Here is a 27364-nt window from a genome sequence, read left to right as displayed (position 1 = left end):
ACCTTCCCAGCCAGGAATTCCTGCCCAATTTCCCATCTATCCCATCCCTCTGGCATTCCCCCTTATCCTGTCACTCCTTTCAGGAGACAACATTCAAAAAACTCCAAATTTTCCCAAAATAAAGCCAGGATTCAAAGACTCCTCCTACTCAGCTATGACAGTTTAATGTTTTTATTACCTCCCCAAAACTGATTTATTTTACTTCATTCCAAGTCCTAGGAGCTCCTTCCCTCATGATCCTTTTGTTCCCAAAAAAAAAAAAAAAAGGGATCTGAGCAGAGATTCCTTGAGATTCCTTCAGGATTTCAGGGGGGATAAGGATGAGGACACAGGGAAATCCTTCTGGAGAGAAAAGTGGGAAGGAACTGGAGTGGAAAATCCAAATATCCAGGAATTAGATGGCTCTGGAAGCTGTAGGACAGGGAAAGGCTCATCCTGAGGGAAACTGGGATGTTTGTTTGGGATGTTAATGATTGATTCATTGCTGGATAAAGTCACTAACCTGCAGGAAATGTGGCAGGTCAAAATCCAGGGATTTCAGAATTTCCACCTCCCTGGAATTTCCATCTCCCCAGAAAAAGTGGGAATTCCTCCTGGGAGTAAGGAGGAGATGTGTCCTGCAGGAATTGCCTGATTGCTGTTTGCAGTAATTAATGAGTCTGAGGGTCCAAATCTTGGTGAGAGACACAAAATGTGTCCTGGAGGGCTGCAAGAAAGGAACAAAACTGCCCCAAAAGAGGGAGAAGCACGGTGGGAAAACCCTGCTGGAGAATCCAGGTTAATTTTAAACCAGTTGTTGTCAACACAGCTAAACCCAAAGGATCTCTTTTCCCTCTGCAGTGAAAACCAGCAAGAATTATTATCAGAGTTAAAAACCGGCCCTAAAACCATTCTAAACCAAAAATTTCCTCTCTTTAAAAGCCCAAATCAGCCCCAAATTCCCTGCAAGGCCCCCCAGCCCCAGCTCTGTTGGTAGCTGTGGCTCAGGAGAGCAGAATTATCCCCTGGACTCTGATCCCAGCTCATGCTGGCATGGGAGACCCTGAAACACAAACCTGGCAGGGCAGAATGATTTAAAGAACATTTTGAATTATTCATCATTTCCTGCAGAGCTTGAGGCTTCTTTTTTTAATTATCCAAGATATTGGTGGTGTTTTAAGTGGCTGCAGAGGTTTAATTTGTTATTTTTATATATATATATATATATAAAATATACATTATCAATATTAACTATATAATATATATTATATAGATAATTATTATATATTTTATATATAAATAATATATATTTATATATAAATATTATATATATTGTATTTATATAGTTAATATATAAATATAGTTACAGTATAACTATATATATGGTATATATAGTATAACTATATATATGGTATATATATAGTATACATATAATATATATACTATATATATAATTTTATAACTATATATAGTTATATATAGTATAACTATATATGGTATATATAGTGTATATATATATAATATATATACTATAAATATATAATTCTATATATATAATTTTATAATATAAAAAATATATATATTATGTATATATAATTTTATGTATAGTTTTAACCATATATTTATAACTTTATATATACTATATTTATATAATTTATATATATAATTTTATAACTATATATAGTTATATATAGTATAACTATATATGGTATATATAGTATATATATAATATATATACTATATATATAATTCTATATATATAATTTTATAATATAAAATATATATTATGTATATATAATTTTATGTATAGTTTTAACTATATATTTATAACTTTATATATACTATATTTATATAATTTCATATAATTTATATAATACATATATATATAATTTTACTATATATATAATTTTATTATATATATAATTTTATACATAAAATTATTATTTATTAACTATTTCCTATTTCTCAGTAATTCCTGTTTTATCCTTTATTTTTTCCAGGCTTCACTACAATATTTTCTACTGTTTGTATCTGATGGAAAATGCCTCTGGAATTGTGCAGCCTCTGCAAGAGGGAAGGATGGATTTGTGTCCCAGGTGATCCGGGCAGTGCATGCTGAGCAATTCCATGGAGTGAGGAGCAAATATCCCAAATATTCCACAGCAGGCAAAGGTGGAGCTGGATCAGTGGCACGGCTGATCCTGCTGCTCACCACCTTCCCATGAATTCTCAGGGAAAATCAGGACTGGGGCCTTAGATCTGTAAAATTGGGAGTGCTGAGTTTAAACTTGCTCCTGGGTCTGTCTTGGAATCAGGGAATGGTTTGGAATCAACCAGTGCCCCCCCAGCCATGGCAGGGACACCTCCCCTATCCCAGGGTGCTCCAATCCTTCCTTGGGCACTGCAGGGATCAGGGGCAGCCCCAGCTGCTCTGGGAATCCCTTCCCAAAATCCCACCCCAGGCTCCCTCTCCGGGGAATTCCCTCCATTCCCAGCTCTCCCAGCCTGCCATTGGATCCATCCCCACCCCGACTCCTCTCTAGGAAGGGATTTTGGGATCTGGGGGCTTCACTGGCAATCTCAGCACTCCAGGAAGGATCTCCCTTCCCTTTTCCATCCCCAGCTTCCATAAAAATCTAAACTCATGAAGAAGAAAGAAGATGGATTAGTTACTGTCTTAGTTACTGTCTTAAAACTTCTATTTATATATATATTACTATATTTTAAAACTTTAAACTCTCAAGTTTTCTATTTGGTGATATTACACACTTCTAATTAAACTACACGCTTGTAATCTGCTATTAATTAATTTTGGAAGTCTTCTCCACACCTTTGGTCAAATGCAGTGTTCTCCTGTGAGTCAGAGTCTGTCAGTACTGAAAGTCTCAAATTCTCAGCATCCAGAGTTCCAACACATTCCCAGCTTTCCCAATAAATAAGGAATTTATTCATAAGGAATTTACCACTTCCTTGGCATGTAGAAATCCAAGCTGGGTTTCTTTTCTGCTGCTGCAATAAATAATTCAATTCTTTATCCTCACCTGGAGAAAGGGAATGGGATAAATTCATCCATCACCGAGGTCTAACAGAGATAAAACTGGTTTTAATGAGCTTGAGGTGCCAAATTCATTCTTAAAGCACATCTTGGTCCCTGAAAAATATATTTTCCTTTGTTGGTGTGTGATGTTTTCCTATATTCCCTAAAAAATCTTCCCCAAGACTTTTTATTTTATCTCCACTATTTCCTTACTCCATGCTTTTCTCCTTTTCCCAATAACCAAGTTGGGATGGGATCAATCAATCTCTGATTTCCCTGTTAATTTCTTTTAAGTGGGATGGTTTGTTTTAGGGGTTTTTAAAGGATTAATAATTCCTTCCCCACGTGTTGATTGGAATTTTTTCCCTGTTTTTAGTGGACGGGCTGATGTCAGACTGACCCATGAGCAGCAGAGGATTCTGAGTCACAAAATTGAGCCTGGCCAAACAGTGAAAATAATGGCATTTGCAGGTAAGAGCCCAAAATGTTGGAAAAATCCCTGGAAAATCCCTGATCTGCTCCTTCCCTCCCTGATCCCTCTGTCTGAGGGATTGAGAGATCCCAAGGGGATCAGTTTGTGCCTCTGGGATAACAAATTTAAGGGAAAACCTGCCAAAAATGGAGGCAGAATAAAAACAGGGGAGAGAGGAGTGGGAAAATGTGGAACAGCCCTAGAGATCCCGAGTTTGGGAGAGGAGGAGGAGGAGATGCTCCAGGTGCTGGAGGAGAGATTTCCCTGGAACCCCAGGAGGAGTAATTCCTGAAGGACTGACCCCATGGATAAAGGGAGCAGTGCCTGAAGGATTGACCCCATGGATAAAGGGAGCAGCTCCTGAAGGACTGAGCACATGGATAAAGGGAGCAGCTCCTGAAGGACTGAGCACATGGATAAAGGGAGCAGTTCCTGAAGGACTGACCCCCATGGATAAAGGGAGCAGTGCCTGAAGGACTGACCCCCATGGATAAAGGGAGCAGCTCCTGAAGGACTGAGCACATGGATAAAGGGAGCAGCTCCTGAAGGATTGACCCCATGGAAAAAAGGGATCCAGGCTGAAGCAGTTCTTGAAGGACTGAGCACATGGATAAAGGGATGCAGGCTGGAGTAATTCCTGAAGGACTGAGCCCATAGAAAAGGGATCCAGGCTGGAGCAGTTCCTGAAGGACTGAGCCCATGGAAAGGGAGCAGTGCCTGAAGGATTGAGCACATGGAAAGGGAGCAGTTCCTGAAGGATTGAGCACATGGAAAAGGGAGCAGTTCCTGAACGATTGAGCACATGGAAAAGGGAGCAGTTCCTGAAGGATTGAGCACATGGAAAGGGAGCAGTTCCTGAAGGATTGAGCACATGGAAAGGGAGCAGTTCCTGAAGGATTGAGCACATGGAAAAGGGAGCAGTTCCTGAAGGACTGACCCCATTGAAAAGGGAGCACTTCCTGAAATATTGACCCCATGGAAATGGAGCAGTTCCTGAAGGACTGACCCCATGGAAAGGGAGCAGTTCCTGAAGGACTGAGCACATGGATAAAGGGAGCAGCTCCTGAAGGACTGAAAACATGAAAGGGCTCGTGCTGGAGCAGCTCCTGAAGGACTGATTCCATGGAAAGGGAGCACTTCCTGAAATATTGACCCCATGGAAATGGAGCAGTTCCTGAAGGACTGACCCCATGGAAAGGGAGCAGTTCCTGAAGGACTGAGCACATGGATAAAGGGAGCAGCTCCTGAAGGACTGAAAACATGAAAGGGCTCGTGCTGGAGCAGCTCCTGAAGGACTGATCCCATGGCAAAGGGACCCACACTGGAGTGGGCAGTTCCTAAAGCTGTGCCAGGGAAGGTTTAGGCTGGACATTGGGACAATTCCTCCATGCAAGGCTTATCCAGCCCTGGCACAGCTGCCCAGGCAGGGATGGAGACCCCATTCCTGGAGGGATTTAAAAACCTGTGGATGTGGCACCTGGGGACGTGGATGGCCTTGGAGGTGCTGGGAATGGTTGATGCCAACCCAAATAATTCCCTGTTTCTCTGAAATCAGGAGTGAAGTGCAATATTGGAGTTGGGACAGCAGGAGTGTAAAAAAGAATTAAAATATGTGGAATAATTCATTCCTGACCATGGATATTTTATTCCTTATTTTTATGTTGTTCCCATTTTCCTCTCCAGGCACAGGGAAAACCTCGACCTTGGTGAAGTACGCGGAGAAATTCTCGGAGCTGAAATTCCTTTACCTGACTTTTAACAAAGCTATGGCAGAGAAGGGGAAGATGGTTTTCCCAAGGAATGTCACCTGCAAGACCTTCCACTCCTTGGCTTTTGGAAGCGTTGGGAGACGGTGAGTGGGGAGTTCCAATCCCTTGGTGGAAGCAGGGAAAGGACGAGGAAGGGGAAGTGGTTTTGAGGGGAACCTCCAGGATTTGAGGCAGCACAAATAATGGGGGGAGATTTATCATTGATGGCTTCCAGATGGATGCAGTGGGGTGATCCAGGGATTTTAGCATCCATGGGAGCACCCCAAAACCAGGGAGCTCCTCGCAGGGAGGTGGAAATCCACTGGGGGTGAGCTTTTCCCTGGAATGCTCCAAGTGCTGCTTTTCCTGAGGATCAATTCCTTTTCCAGAGGATCAATTTCCTTATCCTGAGCTGTTTTCATGATCCAGTTTCCCACTGGAATGCTCCAAGTGCTGCTTTTCCTGAGGATCAATTCCTTTTCCAGAGGATCAATTTCCTTATCCTGAGCTGTTTTCATGATCCAGTTTCTGTCCAATTCTGGCACATTTAAGCTGGGGGTAGGAAAGACCTAGAAAAAAAAGGAAATCCCATTCCCTGGCTCTGCAAACACTCTAGAATTCCAGGGATGAGCTCAGTTTTCCATCTCTAAAATGTATAAAATCAACACATTTGTGCTTCCATCAGGACAAATTGTGCAGATTTAAAGATACTCCAATATTTGAATGAATTGGGATATAAAGCCGAGCTTTTTCCAGGGATAGTGCACAAAAAAAAAAAAAAAAAGGGATTCCTGTGTGTTTTAACTTCTTTTTTGTCTTTTGTCCTTTTTTTTTCCTGTCTTTTTTTTCCTGTCTTTTATTTTCCCTGGCAATTATTTTTTTCCTCTCTTTTTCTTTCCCTCTCTTTTTCTTTCCCTCTCTTTTTCTTTCCCTCTCTTTTTCTTTCCCTCTCTTTTTCTTTCCCTCTCTTTTTCTTTCCCTCTCTTTTTCTTTCCCTCTCTTTTTCTTTCCCTCTCTTTTTCTTTCCCTCTCTTTTTCTTTCCCTCTCTTTTTCTTTCCCTCTCTTTTTCTTTCCCTCTCTTTTTCTTTCCCTCTCTTTTTCTTTCCCTCTCTTTTTCTTTCCCTCTCTTTTTCTTTCCCTCTCTTTTTCTTTCCCTCTCTTTTTCTTTCCCTCTCTTTTTCTTTCCCTCTCTTTTTCTTTCCCTCTCTTTTTCTTTCCCTCTCTTTTTCTTTTCCTCTCTTTTTCTTTTCCTCTCTTTTTCTTTTCCTCTCTTTTTCTTTCCCTCTCTTTTTCTTTCCCTCTCTTTTTCTTTCCCTCTCTTTTTCTTTCCCTCTCTTTTCCCTGTCTTCTTTTTTCCCCTGTCTTTTTTGTTTCCTGTTGGTTTTTTGTCCTTTTTTTTGTCCTTTTTTTGTCCTTTTTTGTCTTTTTTTTTGTCCCTCTGGCACAGCTACAAAGAGAAAGGCAAGCTGAACTTCTCCAAGATGTCAGTTTATTCCATCAGCTTCCTCCTGCGGAACAGGGAGGGCCAGTCCCTGTTTGTGAGAGGGAAAACGGTGTCCCAGACCTTGGGGAACTTCTTCTCCTCCTCAGATGAGGAGATCTCTGAGGAGCACGTGCCCCTGTGGTTCAAAAACACTCATGGAAACATGGAGCAAGTGAGCCCGCAGGAAAAGAGGGTGAGGTTTTGGGATGGATCCTCTGGAATTTGCTGAGGTTTCATGGATGGGCTTTGGGGAGGTCTGGGATGGTGGAAAATGTCCCTGCTCGTGGTTGGGGTGGCTTTGAGGTCTCTTCCAACCCAAAGCAGTCCATGATTTTATAAAATAATTCATGCTCATCCCCCTTCCCAAAATGTTGATTGGAAGAGATCTTCCTGTGTTCAGCTGAAATTTGGGATTGGGGAATCCTTCAGTCAAGGGTTGGGGTCAATCCTGAGCTTTGGAAGAAATCAGAGACTGGTGCAACATTGCAAAGGAATTGGGAGGAAAATCAAAAGGTTGGGATGAAAGTCAAAAGACTGGGAAGAAGAAGAATCAAAGGATTGGGAGGAGGAAGAGTCCAAAGGCTGGGAGGAGAAATCAAAGATTTGGAGGAGAAGGATGAGAATCAAAAGATTGGGATGAGAGTCAAAAGATTGGGATGAAAATCAGGAGGAAGAATCAAAGATTGGGAGGAAGAATCAAAGACTGGGAGGAAAATCAAAAGGTTGAAATGAAATTCAAAAGACTGGGATGAAAATCAAAAGATTGGGAGGAGGAATCAAAGATTGGGAGAAGAAATCAAAGATTGGGAGGAGGAATCAAAGATTGGGAGGAAGGTGATGCTTGGGGAAAAAAGGGATAATCCCTGTTTTCTCTAAAAAATACTTCCAGCCAATCTCCTCACCAAATCCTTGTGGATCTGAGGAGCTGCTTGGGATGGGAATAAAGGATCTGAGGCTTTTTGGGAATGGCTCCCACTGCCAGAGGGCAGCCATGGGTGGCATCTTGGCAATGAGGAATTCCTGCCTGGGCTGGCATTGCCAGAGCAGCTGGGGCTGCCCCTGATCCCTGCAGTGCCCAAGGCCAGGCTGGAGCAGCCTGGGATAGAAGAAAATGTCCCTGTCCATGGATGGGGTGGGACTGGATGGGCTTTCAGGCCCTTTCCAGCCCAAACCATTCCATAATTTTATTTTTATCCCATTATTTTATCCCAATCCTTCTGTTTTCTCGTTTTAGATCAATGTGGAAGAGGCCAAAGAGATTTGGCACAACATGAAGAAGCTGGATGGAGATGTAGAGAAGAAATACAAGATGACTTGTGATGGTAAAAGAGATGGAAAATCCCTTGGGAAAAATAGGGATTTGGTGGTGGAAAAATCAATGGATTTATTATTCCTGCTTCTGGCTGAGCATCCAGAAGGAGAAAATCCCTTTTTTCCTGCCAATGGCTCACCAGGGAATATCCCTCTGGCTCAATTTTTCATTTTATATGTATTTATAAAATACATAAAATTAATTTCTGCTCCCACTAAGATAAAAATGTGCGGATTTCAAGGATATTCACATTTTTCAATGGCTAAAAATAAAGCCCAAAATTTGGAAGTTGCTTCCAGCACATCCTTTCCTCTGAATAGTGCTGGAGATAACTGGGAAAACCTTTTTCTTGGAAGTTTTGGTGGGCATTAAGAAGCTTGAAATCATCAAATTTGGCCTGCCAAGGGAGACAGAGATTTTTTGCAACCCTTCCAAATGTGGAAATTCCAAACAGGAAGCAAAGCCAGAAGTGTCACCAAAAAAAAAAAAAAAAAAAAAAAAAAAAAAAAAAAAACCAACCAAAAAAAGGGGAAAAGGGGGATTTGTTTTAAAGGTCCTGATGGATCTTCCATGTCCTTGAAATTCCTGATTTTTTCCCTCAGGATATTTGAAACTCTGGCAGCTCAGCAAGCCCCAGCTCTTGGGATACCATGCCATTTTTGTGGATGAAGCTCAGGATTGCACTCCAGGTGAGTTATTCCAGGAGCTCCAGTCCCACTCCCAGAGGGGATTTCCATGTGCTCAGGAATGTGGTGGAAGTATCTCACCCTAAACACTTGGAATTTTAACTAATTTTTCCCTCAGGTTTGACGTTTAAACAGAACTTTCCCTTGGGTTTGGAGCAGGTTCTTCCCTCATGATCCCAACTGAGCTTTTCCTTGGCTTTGAATTGGAGCAGGTTCTTCCCTCATGGTCCAAACTGAGCTGTCCCTTAGATTTGGACCTTCATGATCCAAATTGAGCTTTTCCTTGGGTTTGGACCCTCATGATCCATGCTGAGTTTTTCCTAGCGTTTGGAGCAGGTTCTTTCCTCATGATCTAAACTGAGCTTTTCCTTGGCTTTGGATTGGAGCAGGTTCTTCTCTCATGATCCAAACTGAGCTTTCCCTTGGGTTTGGAGCTGGTTCTTCCAAACTGAGCTTTTCCTTGGATTTGGATTGGAGCAGGTTCTTCCTTCATGATCCAATTTTTTTTTTCCACAGCCATCATGAATATTGTGCAATCCCAAAAATGTGGGGAAATCCTGGTGGGAGACCCCCACCAGCAGAGGTTCTTCCCTCATGATCCATACTGAGCTTTTCCTTGGGTTTGGATTGGAGCAGGTTCTTCCCTCATGGTCCAAACTGAGCTTTTCTTTGGATTTGGACCCTCATGATCCCAACTGAGCTTTCCCTTGGCTTTGAAGCAGGTTCTTCCCTCATGGTTCCAGCTGAGCTTTCCCTTGGGTTTGGATTGGAGCCGGTTCTTCCCTCAGGATCCCAACTGAGCTTTTCCTTGGGTTTGGAGCCGGTTCTTCCCTCAGGATCCCAACTGAGCTTTCCCTTGGCTTTCGAGTGGATTCTTCCTTCATGATCCAATTTTTTTCCCTCACAGCCATTGTGGATATTGTGCAATCCCAAAACTGTGAGAAAATCCTGGTGGGAGACCCCCACCAGCAGAGGTTCTTTCCTCATGATTCCAGCTGAGCTTTTCCATGGCTTTGGACCAGGTTCTTCCCTCATGATCCAAATTGAGCTTTCCCCTGGGTTTGGAGCAGGTTCTTCCCTCACGATCCATTTTGTTTTCCTCTCACAGCCATCGTGGATATTGTGCAATCCCAAAACTGTGGGAAAATCCTGGTAGGAGACCCCCACCAGCAGATCTACACCTTCAGGGGAGCTGTCAACACCCTGTACCTGGTGCCTCACACCCATGTGTACTACCTGACCCAGGTAAGGGCAGCGTTTTCCATGGATAAATCCCAGATCCATGGAAAACTTGGCACTGTGGAGGGTTTGCTTTTCCCGGGATTCAGGGGAATCTGGCAGTTGTGGGGCTTTAGTGGAGGGATCCCATCCTGTTGGTGGAAAAGTGGGAGTTGGGATTGAGGCCTTGTTGCAGGGAGATTCCTCTTTTTTGAGGGGATCACATCTGGAATGCTGGATCCAGCTGCCAGGATTTCCAGGAGTATTTTGAAGGGATTTTGTTGCTTTTTCCATGGAAAAAAAAAAAAACAGTCCAGAAGATTTCAGGGAATCCCATAATTCCATATAGATAGATAGATAGAATTTTAGAGATTCCAAGAATGAATCTCGTTTTCCTGCTGATCCTGGGGTTTTTCCAGAGTTTCAGGTTCGGCCCCGAGATCGCCTACGTGGGAGCCACGATCCTGGATGTGTGCAAAGGGATCCGCAGCAAAACCCTGCTGGGAGGGAACCAAAAGGGTGAGCTGGGAATGGGGATCCCAGAGATCCCCAGGGATTCCCCAGGAACTCAATCGGGAATCATTCATTCATTAATTATATCAAATAAAAAATATTCAGTAATTCAATCCGGAATAATCATTACATTACAATTACATTACATTACATTACATTACATTCTATTATGCTATATCTATATTATATTATTGCCACATTATACCATATTATGTATTATATTATTATAATGTATATATTTTTATATAATTATATACAATATATAAATTATAATATATAATATGTGTAATAGTATATATATTATATAAAAATTAGTATACATATAATATATACTATATATAATATAGTATATCATATATAATATTATAATAACATATAATATGTATAATGATATATAATATTATATATAATGTTATATTTTATTATATATAATAATATATTATTATATATTATATTATTCGATATTATATTATATCTATATTATATTATTGCCACGTTATACCATAATATTTATTATATCATTATAATATATATTTTATATGTATATTATTATATATAATATATATTATTATAACATGTATTATATATAATATTATATTATTTGAAATATATATAATATAATTATATATTATTATGTATAATTATATATTATATCTATATTATATTATTACCATATTATATTATGTCATATTATAGATTATATTATTATATTATTATATATTATTACATTACATTATATATTATATTTTTATTATATATTACTATATTGTTATAATATTGGTTTTATTAGTATGGTATATGTGTTGATATAACAAATATTAATATAATACTTAATATTACTATAATGTCAAATACTGTTAATATTAACTAATAAATAATATTACTGATTTATAGTAAATAATATTATATTAAATAATATAATATATAATAAATATAATTAAATTATAAATTTAATTTAGTAACTTAATTATAAATGAGAAATACATTAATTAACTTGGGAAAAAATGGATTAATTGTATGAAATAATGATATTAACAACAAATATTAAATAATGGAATTGATGTACTTTAATTTATTCTTAAATTTGAAAATTGTGTGCTTGGAAATAAATACTCAATTCATTTCCCAAAAATAAAGATTTAGTTAATTTCCTAAAAGTAATTAATAATGGAAAATATTAAATTAATAATAACAGGTAAATATTAACTATTAAGAGATTAAAAATTATTATATTAAGTAGTAGCACATAAAATTATGAAATGTAAATATTTAATTAATAAATAAATATTTAATTAATAATGAAATGTAAATATTTGATTAACAATAAATATAAAACTGAATTAATATTAAAATAGAAATAATTAATTTACTAAATTCAATTAATAATGAAGATAAATAATGTGTTAATAACAGATAATTATTAAATTAATAGTAACAGATAAAATAATGAACTCTTAGTATTCAATACAAAATATGAAATTAAATTAATAATAAAATATGAATTTATAATTAATAAAATGTAAAATAATAAAATATTAATTTAATAGTGACAGCTAAAATATTATAAATATCAAAATAATAATGCAGTGTTATATTATATTAATATTTATATATAATACCTAAATTAATTTAATAATTAAAGATAAAGTTAAATAATAATAAATATTAAATAATGAACGGTTAAATTAAATTGATAATAAGCAATAAACAATTTAATCCCTATTATTACTTTTGCAATAAAATAGAAATAATTATTTAGAAGCAAAATATAAAATCATAAAATATGTAATTAAATTAAAGATTAATTTTAAATAGTGATTAATTTCCAAAGATAAATTAATAATAAAATATAAAGTTAAATTTAGTAATAAAATATAATAAATCAAGTAAATTATTAATGAAATATTAGTAATACTCATTAATAATTTAACAGGAATTTCAACTGGGAATGGCTGTGTGTAACTGGGAATGGGAATGGCTGTGGGTGACTGGGAATGGCTGTGTGTAACTGGGAATGGCTATGGGTAACTGGGAATTCCAGCTGGGAATGCAGTGTGTAACTGGGAATTCCAGCTGGGAATGCTGGTTTAACTGGGAATTCCAGCTGGGAATGCAGTGTTTAACTGGGAATTCTCCTGGGAATGCTGGTTTAACTGGGAATTCTCCTGGGATTGCTGTATTTAACTGGGAATTCCTCCCCCAGGGGACGTGCGGGGAGCCCAGCAGGGGAAGATGGCGCTGCTGTCCCGCAGCAACTGGAACGTGTTTGAGGACGCCGTGGAATTCTGTGGGAGAGACCCCCCGGCCAAAATCCATGTCATTGGGGTGAGGGGCACTGCACCCAGTCAAACTCCAAAGATTTCAAGGAATATTCCAGGAAAAAAAAAAAATTTTTTGTGCCCTGGGGTGCTGTTATTCTCCAACCCTCACAGGCCTCATTCCATTTTAAGGCTTCTTTGTGCAGGCCTCAATCCATTTTTAGGATAATTTGTCCCATTTTTATCAGGGATGGGGCAAGGAAAGAGGGATGGACAGTTGGGACAAGTTATTCTGAGGTTTTAAATAAATATTCCAGGAAAAAGTAGGAATTTTTTGTGGCCAAGGATGATATTTGGAGCTGTTCCTCTCCACCCCTCACAGACCTTGTCCCGTTTTGAGGCTTCTTTGTGCAGGCCTCAATTTTTAGGATCATTTGTCCCATTTTTATGAGGGATGGGGCAGGGAAAGAGGGATAGACACCTGGAACAAGTTATTCCAAGGATTTAAATGAATATTCCAGGAAAAAGCAGGAATTTTCATGAAAAAGCGGGAATTTTTTGTGGCCAGGGATGATATTCGGAGCTGTTATTCCCTGAGCCTTGCAAGCCTCATCCCATTTTTGGGTTAATTTCTCCCATTTTTATCAGGGATGAGGCAAGGAAAAGAGGGATGGAGAGCAGGAATGAAGAATTCCAAGGTTTTCAATGAATATTCCAGGAAAAAGCAGTAATTTTCAGGAAAAAGCAGGATTTTTTTGTTATTTACAGCTGTTCCTCTCCAAGCCTTGAAAGCCTCATCCCATTTTTAGGATAATTTTCCCCATTTTTTATCAGGGATGGGGCAGGAAAACAACAAAATTGGTGGAATTTGGAGAGGTTTGGAGCCTGATTTTGGGAATTTTAACAGGTTTGGAATCTGATCTTTGGGGGTTTTAGACTGATATTTCAAATTTTCCATCATTTTTATATCCAAATTCCAATTCAAGGAGGGGTTGAAGTGCTCAGGATTGAAAATCATCTGCAGTTTGGAATAAATCAAATTTATAAATACAATAAATTTATTATTTTTATTTTATGTTATTTTGTTTTTAACATCTTGTTCATAAATAATTTTTATAAATAAAATAAATACATAAATAAAGCATATAAATAGATATAAAATAATAAAAATATATTAATAAATACATACAAAAATAATACATAAATAAAAAATTGGTTTATAAATTAATTTTATAAATACATTTTTCTTCCTTTTAGGGATTGGAGAGATTTGGCCTGAGTAAAATTTATGATATTTGGAAGCTCAGCCTGCCTGCAGATGTCAGGAAAAACTGTAAGTATTCCCTTTTCCTTCTTTTTTCCAGGATTTTTTTAGTTTTGCTGGAAATCAAAACCCTTTTAATTATGTAATATAATAATAATAACAATAATAATAATTTGATATCTAATTATCACATATAATTTATATATTATATACAATTTTATATGATACATTATACATATTATTTAATTATATATTATATTTTAATAATTAACCCCAGTTAATTTTATATTTCTTAATTAATTTTTTAGTTGAAACCTCATTTTTAATGGTTTTATCATGGGCTGGGCTATTTTGGCTGCTTAATTCCAGAAATTCCAAAATTTGGGAATTTTTGTCAGGCATCTTTTCCCAGCTTTCCACAGTGATTCCTTATTTTCAGTGCAAGTAAACCCAGAATTTGGGAAATTTTTTCCTAAAATTTTTCACATTTTCAATTTTTTAGAATTTATTTTTACCCTTCCCTGGATTGTTTTGGGTGTAAAGCTCCATTTTTAAAATTTCCTTTAAAATATGAAATAAAATTCAGGACAAAAATTCAGGATTTCTTTTAAAATATGGAATAAAGTTCAGGATAAAATTCAGGCTTTCCTTTATAGTATGGAATCAAATTCAGGATTTCCTTTAAAACATAAAATTCAGGATTTCCTTTTAAAATTCAGGATAAAAATTAAGGATTTCCTTTAAAATATGGGATAAAATTCAGGATTTTCTTTCAAATGTGGAATAAAAATCAGGAAAAAATTCAGGATAAAATTCAGGATTTCCTTTAAAATATGGGATAAAATTCAGGATTTCCTTTCAAATGTGGAATAAATTCAGGGAAAAATTCAGGATAAAATTCAGAATTTCCTTTAAAATATGAAGTAAAATCAGGAAAAAAATTCAGGATAAAATTCAGCATTTCCTTGAAAATATAGAATAAAATTCAGTAAAAAATCAGGATAAAATTCAGGATTTCCTTTATAGTATGGAATAAAATTCATCATTAAAATTAAGGATTTCCTTGAAAATATAGGACAAAATTCAGGATTTCCTTTGAAATATGGAATAAAATTCAGGATAAAATTCAGGATAAAATTCAGCATTTCATTTAAAATATAGAATCAAATTCAGGAAAAAGTCAGGATAAAATTCAGCATTTCCCTTAAAATATGGAATAAAATTCAGGATAAAATTCAGGATTAAAATTCAGAATTTCCTTTAAAATATGGGATAAAATTCAGGATTTCCTTTAAAATATGGAATAAAATTCAGGAAAAAATTCAGGACAAAAATCATCCTTTTAAAATCTAGGAACAGCAGATGAAATTTTTAATGGAGACAACAAAAGATTCCCCAATTTTCCACAAACATCTGATTACCTGAATAAAATTCCCACTTTTTTTGTGAGATGAACTGCTTGGAAAATTCCTTCAGCAGCTGGAAAACGAGGGGAAACCGATACAGGACGGAAAAATCCTAATGAAAGATAGAAATAGAAATTAAAAAAAAAAAAAAAATAGGAACTTAAAGCTACGAAATAAATCATAGAAATTAAAATAAACATTAAAAAAAATGAAATGGTTGCCTTTTCTGTGGCAGCCCACCTGGAGATCGAGGACCCCTTCATCAGGAGGTGGGCCGGGGCCGAGGGCCTGCCGGGGCTCCGGGAGTACGCGGCGCGCGTGGACGACCGGGAGCTGGAGGTGAAGATCTCCATCGTGGAGAAGCACAGGGACAGGATCCCGGAGCTGGTGAGCAGGATCAGGGCCAGCCACGTGGCCCAGGAGGGCCTGGCAGGTGAGGCCACGTCCCAGGAGAAAATCGGGATGGGTTTCCATCCTGGGAAAAGGGTCTGGGGGCGTCGGGGTGGATTGTGAGGGAGAGCGGAGGTGGAACGGGAGGGTGTGGGGTTGGAATGTTTCTGCTGTGGAGGCAGCTTGGAGAGATGGGAGGAGAAGGGACCAGGGAGAGCTCCCAGCACATGGCAGGGCCTGCAGGGGCTCCAGCAGAGCTGCAGAGGGACTGGGGACAAGGCCTGCAGGGACAGCACCCAGGGAATGGCTCCCACTGCCAGAGGGCAGCCATGGGTGGCATCTTGGCCATGAGGAATTCCTGCCTGGGCTGGCATTGCCAGAGCAGCTGGGGCTGCCCCTGATCCCTGCAGTGCCCAAGGCCAGGCTGGAGCAGCCTGGGATGGTGGCATTGGAATGGGATGGGCTTGAAGGGCCCTTCCCACCCAAACCATTCTGGGATTTGGGACACTCAGAATCCATCCCCAGGGATTTTTATGGAAGTTGGGGATGGCAAAGGGAAGGGAGACCCTTCCTGGAGTGCTGAGGTTCCCAGTGAAGCCCCCAGATCCCAAAATCCCTTCCTAGAGAGGAGTCGGGGTGGGGATGGATCCAATGGCAGGCTGGGAGAGCTGGGAATGGAGGGAATTCCCTGGAGAGGGAGCCTGGGGTGGGATTTTGGGAAGGGATTCCCAGAGCAGCTGGGGCTGCCCCTGATCCCTGCAATGGCCAAGCAAAGGCTGGACACTGGGATAGTGGAAAGTGGAGCCCTTCCCATTTAGGATTCCTGTTGAAATTTGGGGAAAGAAAATTCTTCAGATATTGAGGATTCCTGTTTGGGAATGTGGCTGGAGCTTGGAATGCTGACCAGGGATTTCCCTTGGTACAAATTCCCTTCATCCACCCTGATTCCCCACAGAGGAGCTTTGCTCCTGATTTAACTCTGGGAGAAGGGGAATGGATGCAGAATGAAATGAAACAAAAATTCCCATTATTTATGCCAAGACTTGCCCTTTTTCCTTGTTTTTCCCAGATTTTCTCATCGGCACCGTGCACCAAGCCAAGGGCCTGGAGTTCGACACCGTTTGTGTCGCGGATGATTTTGTGCAAATCCCTTCTGTCACTGGGGACTTCCTGAGGAGAGTGAACATTGCCCTTGGTGAGGGAGACACCAAAAAGGGGGAAAGGAAAGGGTGGTGAGGGGCTGGAGAGTGGGAAGGGAGCTGGGAAGGGCCTGGAGGGGCTGAGGGAGCTGGGAAGGGTCTGGAGAACCAGGAGGCGCTGAGGGAGCTGGGCAGGGGCTGAGCCTGGAGCAAAGGAGGCTCAGGGGCCCTTGTGGCTCTGCACAAGTCCCTGCCAGGAGGGCACAGCCCAGGGAACAGGGACAGGAGCAGAGGGAACGGCCTCAGGCTGGGCCAGGCAGCCTCAGGGGGGATTTTGGGGAAAATTTCTCCATGGAAAGGATGGAGTCTCCATTCCTGCAGGGATTTAAAGCCCTGTGAATGTGGCACTTGGGGACACAGGTGACCCTGGCACTGCTGGGAATATTTGGATTCCATCCTAGAAATGTTTCCCAACCCCAAGGATTCCCTGGCTCCAACAATCCCATCCCAAGGCAGGACTGGATAAACCATTCCCATCCCAGCAATCCCAGCAGGGCAGGACTGGATAAACCATTCCCATCCCAGCAATCCCATCCCAAGGCAGGACTGGATAAACCATTCCCTTCCCAGCAGGGCAGGACTGGATAAACCATTCCCATCCCAGCAATCCCATCCCAAGGCAGGACTGGATAAACCATTCCCTTCCCAGCAGGGCAGGACTGGATAAACCATTCCCATCCCAGCAATCCCATCCCAAGGCAGGACTGGATAAACCATTCCCCCATTCCCATCCCAGCAATCCCATCCCAAGGCAGGACTGGATAAACCATTCCCATGGGGTTGGTGTGGGAGGCTGAGCCAGGTCAGGGGTGCCCAGGGCTGATCCCAGCTGGGAATTCCAAGCTCTGGAGCAGCTCAGCATTCCCTGATCCCATTGTTGATCCCTCCAGCTGTGCCAGGGGAGGTTTGGGTTGGATTTTAGGGAACATTTCTCCATGGAAAAAGTGGCCAGGCACTGGAACTGCCCAGGGCAGGGTGCAGTCCCCATTCCTGCAGGGATCTAAAGCCCTGTGGATGTGGCACTGGGGACATGGTGACCCTGGCAGTGCTGGGAATGGTTGGACTCCCTGTCTTAGAGGCCTTTCCCAACCTCAGTAATTCCATGATTCCCTGATTCCACCATCTTGTCTCCAAACAGAACAAGGAAAAGAAAAGTCAAATCCCTGTTTTTTCCTGTACCTGTTTTTAGGGCCCTCCCAGTGATTTTCCCCATTAAAACAACTTCCCCCTCCTCACTCTCCTGCACACCTTTTCCAGCCCTATGGATTCTCCCATTCCATAAATATTCCCACAGCCAAAGCCCAGTCCAGCCTTGGGAAGCCCTGAGGCTCCTGTTCTGGAGTTTCTCCCTTCCCTGTGAATTCCCAGAGGGAATCCAGGCACTGGGAAGCTCCTCCAGAGCCCAGCCTGGGCTCCAAACAGAAAACAGGAACCTGGAATGGCTTCTCCAGGCATGCAGAGTGAAGGGAGAAATGTGGGATGAGGCCGGAGCTGCAAACACAAATTCCTGCTTTCCCACAGAAACCCCCACTGTCCTTCTGGAGCTGGATCCTGGAATGGTTTGGCTTGGAAGGGACCCAATTCCATGGGCAGTGCCACCTTCCATTATCGCAGGGTGCTCCAAGCCTCATCTGGTTGCAGCATTCTTTCCCAGCCTCAATAATTTGGGAATTCTGTTTTCATACCCCCATGGGAATGCCCAGAGCATCCAGGTTGTCCAGGGAATGAGCCCCTGGATCAGAGGGAACAGCCAGAGGAGGTTTGGATTGGATATTTGGGAATTTCTCCATGGAAAGGAGCCTCCAGGCTTTGTTTTCCTCCTCCTCCTGTCAGGACAAGCAGGAGTGGGAATGTCCTGGGAGACAGAGCCTGGATTCCTCAGTGCAGAGAAAATCAGGATCAGCACATCCAGCAGCACAAAATGTCAGAAATTTATCCCAAATGGGATCCTGGAATGGTTGGGGTGGGAAGGAGCCTCAGAGCTCATTCTGGGGGCACTGGTTGGAGCACTGGGAGGAGCACAGAGAGCTGCTCACCCCTAAATCCGTGGATTGCCTCTCCTCCCTCCCAGGCAGGACCCCTGAGGACGAGTGGAACCTGCTCTACGTGGCCGTGACCAGGGCCAAGAGGTGCCTGCTGATGTCCAAATCCCTGGAGAACCTTCTGGCTCTGGCTGGAGTGAGTGAAACCTTCCCAGGGCAAGGGAACCCTGCTGCGGGGTGATTCAGGGCACCAAAGGATTGTCCTGAGATCCCTCCTGGTCCTGGGATCCGTGCCATGGACTGCTCCTTGTGCTGGCATGCACCAGAACAGCTGCAATCACTTTTATTCCTGCATTTTGCTGCTCCATCAGCAGTAGGGTCCAGCAGGAAGGCACAGGATTGCAGTGGGCTTTTCCCACAGTTCTTGCATTTGGATGTTGTTTTCCACAGATCCTGGGGTTTTATCTCCATGGAAGTGTGGAGGTTCCTTTTTCCCTGCCTGCAGGGCCTTCCAGCCCTTCCTTTCCCCCCCATTTTCCTTTTCCCCCCATTTTCCTTTTTCCCCCATTTTCCTTTTTCCCCCATTTTCCTTTTCCCCCCATTTTCCTTTTCCCCCATTTTCCTTTTCCCCCATTTTCCTTTTCCCCCATTTTCCTTTTCCCCCATTTTCCTTTTCCCCCATTTTCCTTTTCCCCCATTTTCCTTTTCCCCCATTTTCCTTTTCCCCCATTTTCCTTTTCCCCCATTTTCCTTTTCCCCCATTTTCCTTTTCCCCCATTTTCCTTTTCCCCCATTTTCCTTTTCCCCCATTTTCCTTTTCCCCCATTTTCCTTTCCTTTCCTTTCCCTTTCCCTTTCCCTTTCCCTTTCCCTTTCCCTTTCCCTTTCCCTTTCCCTTTCCCTTTCCCTTTCCCTTTCCCTTTCATCTCTTTCCTTTCCTTTCCATCTCTTTCCTGCCACTGGCCTCTGCTGGAGCTTTTTCACCACCAGGAATTTGGGGTTTTGTTCCTTCTTTAAATCCCATCGTGTTCCAAGTCTCTTCCTTAGGGGCTAAAATAATTCTGGAGCAAGGTTCAGCTTCCCTCAGCTGCCTCTGAGGGTGAAATTCCCTTTTTTCCACATTTCCTAGGAGCGTTTCCTGCGGGTGGAGCTGCTGAGTGAGGCTGGCAAGGACAAGGCTGGAGCTGCTGTTGCTTGTTGTGTGCCAGGATGTACAAACTCCCTGGAAGTCACCTCGGGGCTGGTGGTGAAGAAGCTCCCGTTGACTCACGTACGTCCCTTCCCTGGGATTTGGGATTTGGGATTTGGGAGCCCTCCCGAGCCATTGCAGTCCCTGTTCTGAGCAGGGATCTCAGCTCCCCATCCATTTCCTGGTGCTCACAACCAGGAGTGAATTCCAAGGGTAATTCCAGGATGCACTTCCCACAAACCCACTCCATCCCAAAGATCCCATCTGGGGCCTCAGGTGGGTCCAGGTGTGGGGTTTTGCTGTGTCACATCCCACGTGTGACCCCTGGAGCCCATGGAATGTCCAGCTGGGGCTGGCCCAGGGACAATCCAACCTTTGGGGCCAGGCCTGGCTCTGGTCCCAGCTGGGCCCTGCCCAGAGGGGCTGGGGGGGCCGAGCTGTGCAGGGAGCACGAGGGCCCTCTGGGGAGCTCCATGGCCAGGACAGGGCCAGTACAGGAGGGATCAGCCTCGGGGGGACACTGGGGACCATTCCCTCATGGAAAGGGTTCCAGTGATGGCAGGGGCTGCCCAGGGCAGGGCTGGGATTCCCATTGCTGGAGGGGTGTCAGAGCCCTGTGCAGGTGGCACTTGGGGACGGGGGTGTCATGCCTCAGGTTTGGCTTTTCTGTTTTATATTCTGTGCTGCTTTAGTGTCTGGGCTTCACATTGTGGGATGGTGAGCTGTGTGCACAGAGCAGGGAGACAAAACAATTCCTGCTCCAGCTGGGCACCAAGGACAAATGCCCCAAATCTCAGCCCAGGAGCACAAACCCCGTGGGCTGCAGAGAGAAAAACAAGCAGGGTGGGACTGCCTGGGCTAAAGCTGCAATGGGACAATGAACTGCAAGGTGCAAATGGAGCAGAGCTGATCCCAGGGACAGACCCCGGCAGCGCTCGTGCATTTTGGGGCCGTTTTGGTTCATCTTGGGTGCAGCCCTGGCTGGGCTCTGGGGCTGCCCAAGGTGCAGCCATGCAGGTGATCCTGTGAATGAATCCCTGCTTTAACTCCATCTGGCCTCTCTTGTAGCTCAGCCTTCACAGGGCATCAGTTTGCCTTGGAACAGTTGGACTTGATGTCCTTAAAATTCAACTATTCCACGATTCTGGGTGGGATTTCCTTGCTTTGGACACGTCATGGCTCCCTTCCCTGGATGGTGGCAGAGCTGGGAAAGCTGAGGTTGTGTTCCTGCAGCTTCCTCCTCTCTGAAATCTCCTCTTTTCCTCCCACAGAGCGACGGCAGCCAGGATCCAGGGGGATTCCTTTGCCAGGCTTGCACCTGGCTGTTCTTCGGCCCCCTGACTCCACTCACCTCTGTCCCAGCGATCCAGTAGGAGCCCATCCAGCTCTAACAAAGCCCCCCAGCTTCCCAGAGCTATCCTGGATGTGGGACAAATCCTCTTGGCACATCCCAGCTCCAAAATCAAGTGGATATTGGAGCAAGATTTCAGCTCAGCTTCAAATTCCAGGTGGATGTTGGACAGGATTCCAGTCCAGCTCCAAATTCCAGGTGGATTTTAGAGCAGGTTCCAGCTCCAGAATCAGGTGGATGTTGGAGCAGGATTTCAGCCCAGCTCCAAATTCCAGGTGGATGTTGGAGCAGGATTTCAGCCCAGCTCCACATTCCAGGTGGATGTTGGATGGGATTTCAACTCAGCTCCAAATTCCAGGTGGATGTTGGAGCAGGATGTTCCCAGCTCCACAATCAGGTGGATGTTGGAGCAGGATGTTCCCAGCTCCACAATCAGGTGGATGTTGGAGCAGGATGTTCCCAGCTCCACAATCAGGTGGATGTTGGAGCAGGATGTTCCCAGCTCCACAATCAGGTGGATGTTGGAGCAGGATGTTCCCAGCTCCACAATCAGGTGGATGTTGGAGCAGGATGTTCCCAGCTCCCCATTCCAGGTGGATGTTGGAGCAGGATGTTCCCAGCTCCAGAGGGACTTCCAGGCTCCCTGGGGACCATGTGATGCCTTTCCTCCAGCCCTGCCTCATCTTCCAGGAGCTGGGAATGGGATATCCAGAGGAATCTGCACTTTGGGAATGGATCAGACAGAGCAGGGCTCATTCTGGAACATTCCTTCTCTTCCTCCTGTCACCAGTGTCCAAACTTCCTGAACATTTTATCATTCCTGGAAATCCCTCAGACCCACTGGAAAAAGAGGAAACACAACACTGGAAAATATCCAAAGAAAGTTAATTTCTTTCAAATGAACTATTCCTGCCCAGCCATGGGAGGAAATCACAAATCTCTCTCAATTAATTCATTTTCCATCCTTGCAGCCAAGGGATTTCCCTGGATTCTTTCCCTCCTCCCTGCAGCCAACCAGGAAGGAAGAAATGAGGCAGCAGCAGAAAAACTCCTTTGGATTGGTTCCAGCCAAACTCAGGGACAAACTGGAGAGGGATTTCCAATCCTAAAATTAAATGCGTAGCCAAAAAAAGCCTTGACACTTCCTTAGTGTCTCTAGCCTGCCCTTAAATACCCTTTGTTTCCCAGGAATGCTCAGGTGGATCACACTCTGTGCCTTGTGCCACAACTCCAGAGCCTGTGCCACAGGAAATCTAAACTGGAAGTGCTTTAAGGAATCTGTGCCTGCTGCAGGAATCTCAGACATCCTGCTCTGCTCCATGCTCGGAGCTGCTTCCCTCCCTCTCCTTTCGCTTTCAAGGCTGCCTCCAGGAATGCATTCCCAAGCCCTTGGATGTGGATGGAAGCTCCAAGGCTGGAGCAGGCAGTGGGTCAGTGCTCCCTGCCAGCCTCTCCTCCTCCCTGGGAACACATCCTGGCACAAACAGGACAGGAGCAGCCAGGAAAAGCCACGGGATTTCAGCTGTTGGATCCCTGCAGCTCCCCAAGCTCTCTGAGACCTGCCAGCTGCAGAGGAAGGGACTGAACCCTTCATGTCCATGGTGCCTGATGGGAATGTCCTTGGTGCTGTGGGGATGGATTCATCCCAGTCCAGTCCTTCCCATCCAGTTAAGAACCCACTGCTCTGTTATTTTTTATATAAAATATATTTATTTATACATAAAAATAAAGAGCTGCCTTTTCCATAGTGTAAAGGATCAAGTGGATAAAACCTTGATAAAGAAACAAGAAGTGGATAAAACCTGGATAAGGAAACAACAAGTGGATAAAACCTGGATAAGGAAACAAGTGGATAAAACCTGGATAAGGAAACGAGTGGATAAAATGTTCTGATGGATAAATGGAAAACACACGAAAATATTCCTAAATTGTGTTATTTGGTCCTTGGTGGTGTCTGTAGAGAAGCTGCTCCAGCTTGGATTCCCCTGAGCCGCTGGGATCAGGGCTGGGAGTGGTTCCAAAGGATCCCTGAGCTCTCTGTGGGCCAGGATGGTCCCAACTCCTTTGGCTCCGGCTCAGTGGCTGCAAGAGAGCAGGAAAGGGATGAGGATGTGGGGAATGCTTGGCTGGTTCTCTCTGCTCTAATTCCTGGGATCTGGGGACAAAGCTGGGAAAGGGATGAGGACGTGGGGAAATGCTTGGCTGGGTCCTTCTCCATCCATTTTCTGGGATTTGGGGACAAAGCCAGGAAAGGGATTGGGGAGCTGGAAACAGAGAGCAGGACAAAGCCAGGGCTGCACCCAAGATGAACCAAAATGGTCCCAAAATCTTTCACTTGTCTTGATTTGGGGACAAAGCTGAGGATGTGGGGAAATGCTTGGCTGGGTGCTCTCCATCTGATTTCTGGGATTTGGGGACAAAGCTGGGAAAGGGATGAGGATATGGGGAAATGCTTGGCTGGGTCCCTCTCCATCCATTTTCTGGGATTTGGGGCAAAGCCAGGAAATGGATGAGGATGTGGGGAAATGCTTGGCTGGGTGCTCTCCATCTGATTTCTGGGATTTGGGGACAAAGCTGGGAAAGGGATGGGACAGGTATCCTGCTATTCCAACTCTATCCATGCTCTTGGACAGGGAATGAGAATTACCTGGGGCAGGGCAGCTCAGCTTCATCCCAAACTCCATCCCAACATCCCAACCCTCTCCCTGCCCACCAGCAGCATCCCCAGAGCCAATTCCCCCAAATCCCAGAGCAGGACACCCACCCACCTTTGGGATCATCCATGGGAATCGTCCATGTTCAGGCTGGGAAGAGCAGCCACTCATCCCTGGCTGCCCTGTGTGCTCTGCCCCCCCTCAGGGGAGCATCCAGAATTCCATCCTCCGGCATCCCTCGGCATGGTGGGTGTGCCCAGTGTCCCCAGGGCGGGTGCTCAGCCCGTGGGGACAATGACAGGAGGTGGCACCTCCTCGTTCCCAGAGGGAATTCCCTCCATGGGAATGTCCGTCTCCGTCACGGCGTAGCCCTGCCTGGCGCCTCTGTGGGGGGAAGAGGAGCATCAGTGGCATCCCAAGGCTTTTCTTTGGAAAACGCAGAAGCCTTGGAAAACTCAATGCTGGGGTCTGGCACTTACTTCCTCCTCCTCCTTCTCCTCCTCCTCCTCCTCCAGCAGCAGACGGCCGCAATTCCGATGGCCAGCAGCGCCAGGAGTCCTGTGGGATGGACACTCGGGGTGAGGAGCGTCTCCCAGCCCATGGCTGAGGAATTCCACCTAAACAGCTCCATGAGGAGCCAAAACCACTCCAGGCACCATCACAAGATTCCCTCCCCACCCCTGGAGAGAGGGAATTGGGAATTCTTTCCAGGAAGAAATTTGGGTGCTGAATCCTTCCCCCCCTCAGTGGCATTCCCATTGGCCATGGAATAAAGCTCCCACAGCCCCCAAAAGGGATTTTAAGCTTAAAAAAATTGAAATAAGCCCCTGTTTCCCAAAGACTTTTTTTCCCCCAGCTTACCAACAGAAGAGGCCACGGACCGGATGGAAACTGGAAAAGAGGAGAGAAAAGGAAATGTTGAGCTGCAAAGGTAGGAGAGGGGTGGATGCTGGGAGGAGCCTCACTAAAAAGGAGGTCGGAGAGAAGGAAAAGTTCCATTGGAAAAGCAAGAGAGCCTTTGTGGGTGCCCCAGGCCCCAGGGGAGGTTGGCATTCCTTGGGAATCAGCCCAACCTGCGGCGTAATCCGAGGGCGGCATGGGCAGCGCGGTTGTCCCCTCTCCCAGCGTGGGCGTGTCCGGCGTTGGAACCATCTCCGGCGGCCTGGATCCATCTGGGGATGGCCCATCAGGTGCTGGTGGCACAGGTGACTGACTGGGAGCTGGAGAGGGGCTGGAATTTGGGCTGGCGCTGGTGGTTCCTGCTGGGAAAACAGCGGGAAATGTTTAAATTCCCAAAATCAAACGGCGGCGCCGTCATTTCCGTGCCCTCATCCAGCAGCCACAGAACGCTGGGATTTCACCCCGTGGGATCTGATCCCAGCACAGGAATGTTGTGGTTCCCACACCCTGGGAGCTGTGGCCTTGCCGTGGCAGCTCCAAACCCAATCCCAATCCCGTTCCTCACCCCTCTGGGTCGTGCTCGCCGCGCCGGGGGCTTCCCTGGAAAGAGCTGGATCTCCTTGGGGAAAACACAACAGGGAGACACCATCAGCTGGGACACGAACTCTCCACGTGGTTTGGTAAGTTAGAGAGTCAAAATTATCCTATCCAACACTGAGGTCTGGGGGAAATTCCACAAATTCCAAAACATGGATGTTAGTTGTCAAATTTTAACAATTTTTATATTTCAGCAAAACAAGGAATTAATGTTCACTGCCTTCAAGTCATTATTTCCATTCTATCTTCTATTGATTAATAATTTGTCCCTTTTTAATTATCCTAATTAATCCATCCTTTCATATCCATATTTTTAATTATGTTATCTCAAATTGGGCACCTCTGCCTTATGCAAAGTCTCTTTGTAGTTTATAAATTCAAGTCATTAATTACCATTCTATTTTCTATTGATTAATAATTTGTCCCTTTTTAATTATCCTAATTAATCCATACTTTCATATCCATATTTTTAATTATGTTATCTCAAATTGGGCACCTCTGCCTTATGCAGAGTCTCTTTGTGGTTTATAAATTCCGCGTTCCTCCTGGTGTTCCGTCCTCAACAATAAATTCCTCTCCCAGGTCTGGGAGCACTGAAGGATGCAAGGCCCTAAACTTTTGTAAACTTTTGTTTTCCCAAGCCATTAGCCATTAGGAATTCCACGGATTAAATTCCTCTCCACAATCTCCCCATTTCTGATTCCTTTGGAGGAAACAGAACTCGGGTGGCGCTGGCATTTCTTCCCATCCTCCTGTTTGGAGGAGGTGTCCCAGCTTCCCCCCAGGACGTACGGATGCACTGGAGGGTGGGCTCGGTCCAGCGGGGCTGGGAGCCGTTCCAGAGGACGCACTGGATGAGGCTGGAGGTTCCGGCTTTCCGCTTGTAGCCGGGCTTGCAGGAGTAGCGCAGGCGCGAGTTGAGCTCCGTGCGGTTCCCGGCGTCGATGTGAGCGTTGGCCACGGCCTTGGGGGGGCTGCAGTGCACTGGGATGGGGAAAAAAACATGGAATCACAACAGGGAGATGAGAAAACCTCTGGCTGTGCTGGGCAATTCCCCAGCCCTCATCCCTGGAAGTGTCCAAGGGTGGGTTGGACGGGGCTTGGAGCAGCCTGGGATAGAGGAAGGTGTCCCTGTCCATGGTGGAACACGGAATGAGGTGATCCCTAAATTCCCTTCCAACCCAGACCTTTCCATGGTGCTAGAAAATCCTGCCTAGAGGTGGATATAGGGATTTATCCATCCTGCAAAAGTAAAGGAACCTCGTGCCTGACACAGGGGATGGAGAAAGGGAAAATATTCCCAGCTTTTTTTGGATCACTTGTAGCAGCTGCTCCAGAGGCTGGAGAAAGGGAAAACTCCACTTCCGGCATGTTTGTGGTCACTCAGCAGCTCCTCCAGCCAGCAAGGAATTTTTATGGAATTCCATCCTCTTGCAGTGACTGTCCCAGGCCAGCAGCCCCAGCTGCCCCCAGCTGCTGAATTCCAGCTGTGGTCACTGCCCCAATCCTTCCTTCTCCACTCATTTCGCAGCTGGCCGTGAAAAATTCCAGCTGCTGGTGAGTCCTCCAGCCTCTTCCCAGGAGTTTTCCCCCTCTGGAAGGTGGCAGCTGAAATCCAAGTACTCCAGACAGAGGGACAGCAGTGGATTTTGAGTTGTGGCTTTGCTTTTCCCCAAACGAGCTCCTGCTTCCCCTTCAGCCTCAGGATGAGCTCGGTTCCATAGCA

The 27364-nt window shown here is 44.1% G+C and overlaps 2 protein-coding genes across 2 annotated transcripts in view; one reads left to right on the top strand and one right to left on the bottom strand.

The window, feature by feature from the left end:
- FBH1 (F-box DNA helicase 1) overlaps positions 1–23228 on the top strand; it is a 33122-nt gene extending 9894 nt beyond the window's left edge. Inside the window, exons 6-21 of the mRNA XM_063153633.1 lie at positions 1980–2075; positions 3393–3487; positions 5172–5340; positions 6685–6913; positions 7955–8042; positions 8635–8721; positions 9827–9963; positions 10356–10455; positions 12653–12774; positions 13965–14040; positions 15613–15810; positions 16837–16962; positions 19038–19144; positions 20077–20217; positions 21408–21762; positions 21805–23228. Of these exons, the coding sequence (XP_063009703.1) occupies positions 1980–2075; positions 3393–3487; positions 5172–5340; positions 6685–6913; positions 7955–8042; positions 8635–8721; positions 9827–9963; positions 10356–10455; positions 12653–12774; positions 13965–14040; positions 15613–15810; positions 16837–16962; positions 19038–19144; positions 20077–20217; positions 21408–21509 (1873 nt within the window). The 3' untranslated portion in view covers positions 21510–21762; positions 21805–23228. The remainder of the gene's footprint in view (positions 1–1979; positions 2076–3392; positions 3488–5171; positions 5341–6684; positions 6914–7954; positions 8043–8634; positions 8722–9826; positions 9964–10355; positions 10456–12652; positions 12775–13964; positions 14041–15612; positions 15811–16836; positions 16963–19037; positions 19145–20076; positions 20218–21407; positions 21763–21804) is intronic.
- Positions 23229–23288: 60 nt separating this feature from the next.
- IL15RA (interleukin 15 receptor subunit alpha) lies at positions 23289–26644 on the bottom strand (the record flags this gene model as incomplete). Its single annotated transcript, XM_063155770.1, is given in 7 exon segments — positions 23289–23569; positions 24256–24525; positions 24621–24699; positions 25003–25039; positions 25042–25403; positions 25607–25745; positions 26321–26644. Coding segments are annotated over 6 exon segments (1047 nt in total), but the record flags the coding sequence as incomplete, so codon positions are not given.
- Positions 26645–27364: the final 720 nt, after the last annotated feature.

Source organism: Melospiza melodia, chromosome 4 (genome assembly GCF_035770615.1).
Source record: "Melospiza melodia melodia isolate bMelMel2 chromosome 4, bMelMel2.pri, whole genome shotgun sequence".
In the NCBI taxonomy this organism is placed as follows: domain Eukaryota; kingdom Metazoa; phylum Chordata; class Aves; order Passeriformes; family Passerellidae; genus Melospiza; species Melospiza melodia.
Note: the sequence above shows the minus strand (reverse complement) of the source record. Positions and strands in the feature narration are given on the sequence as shown.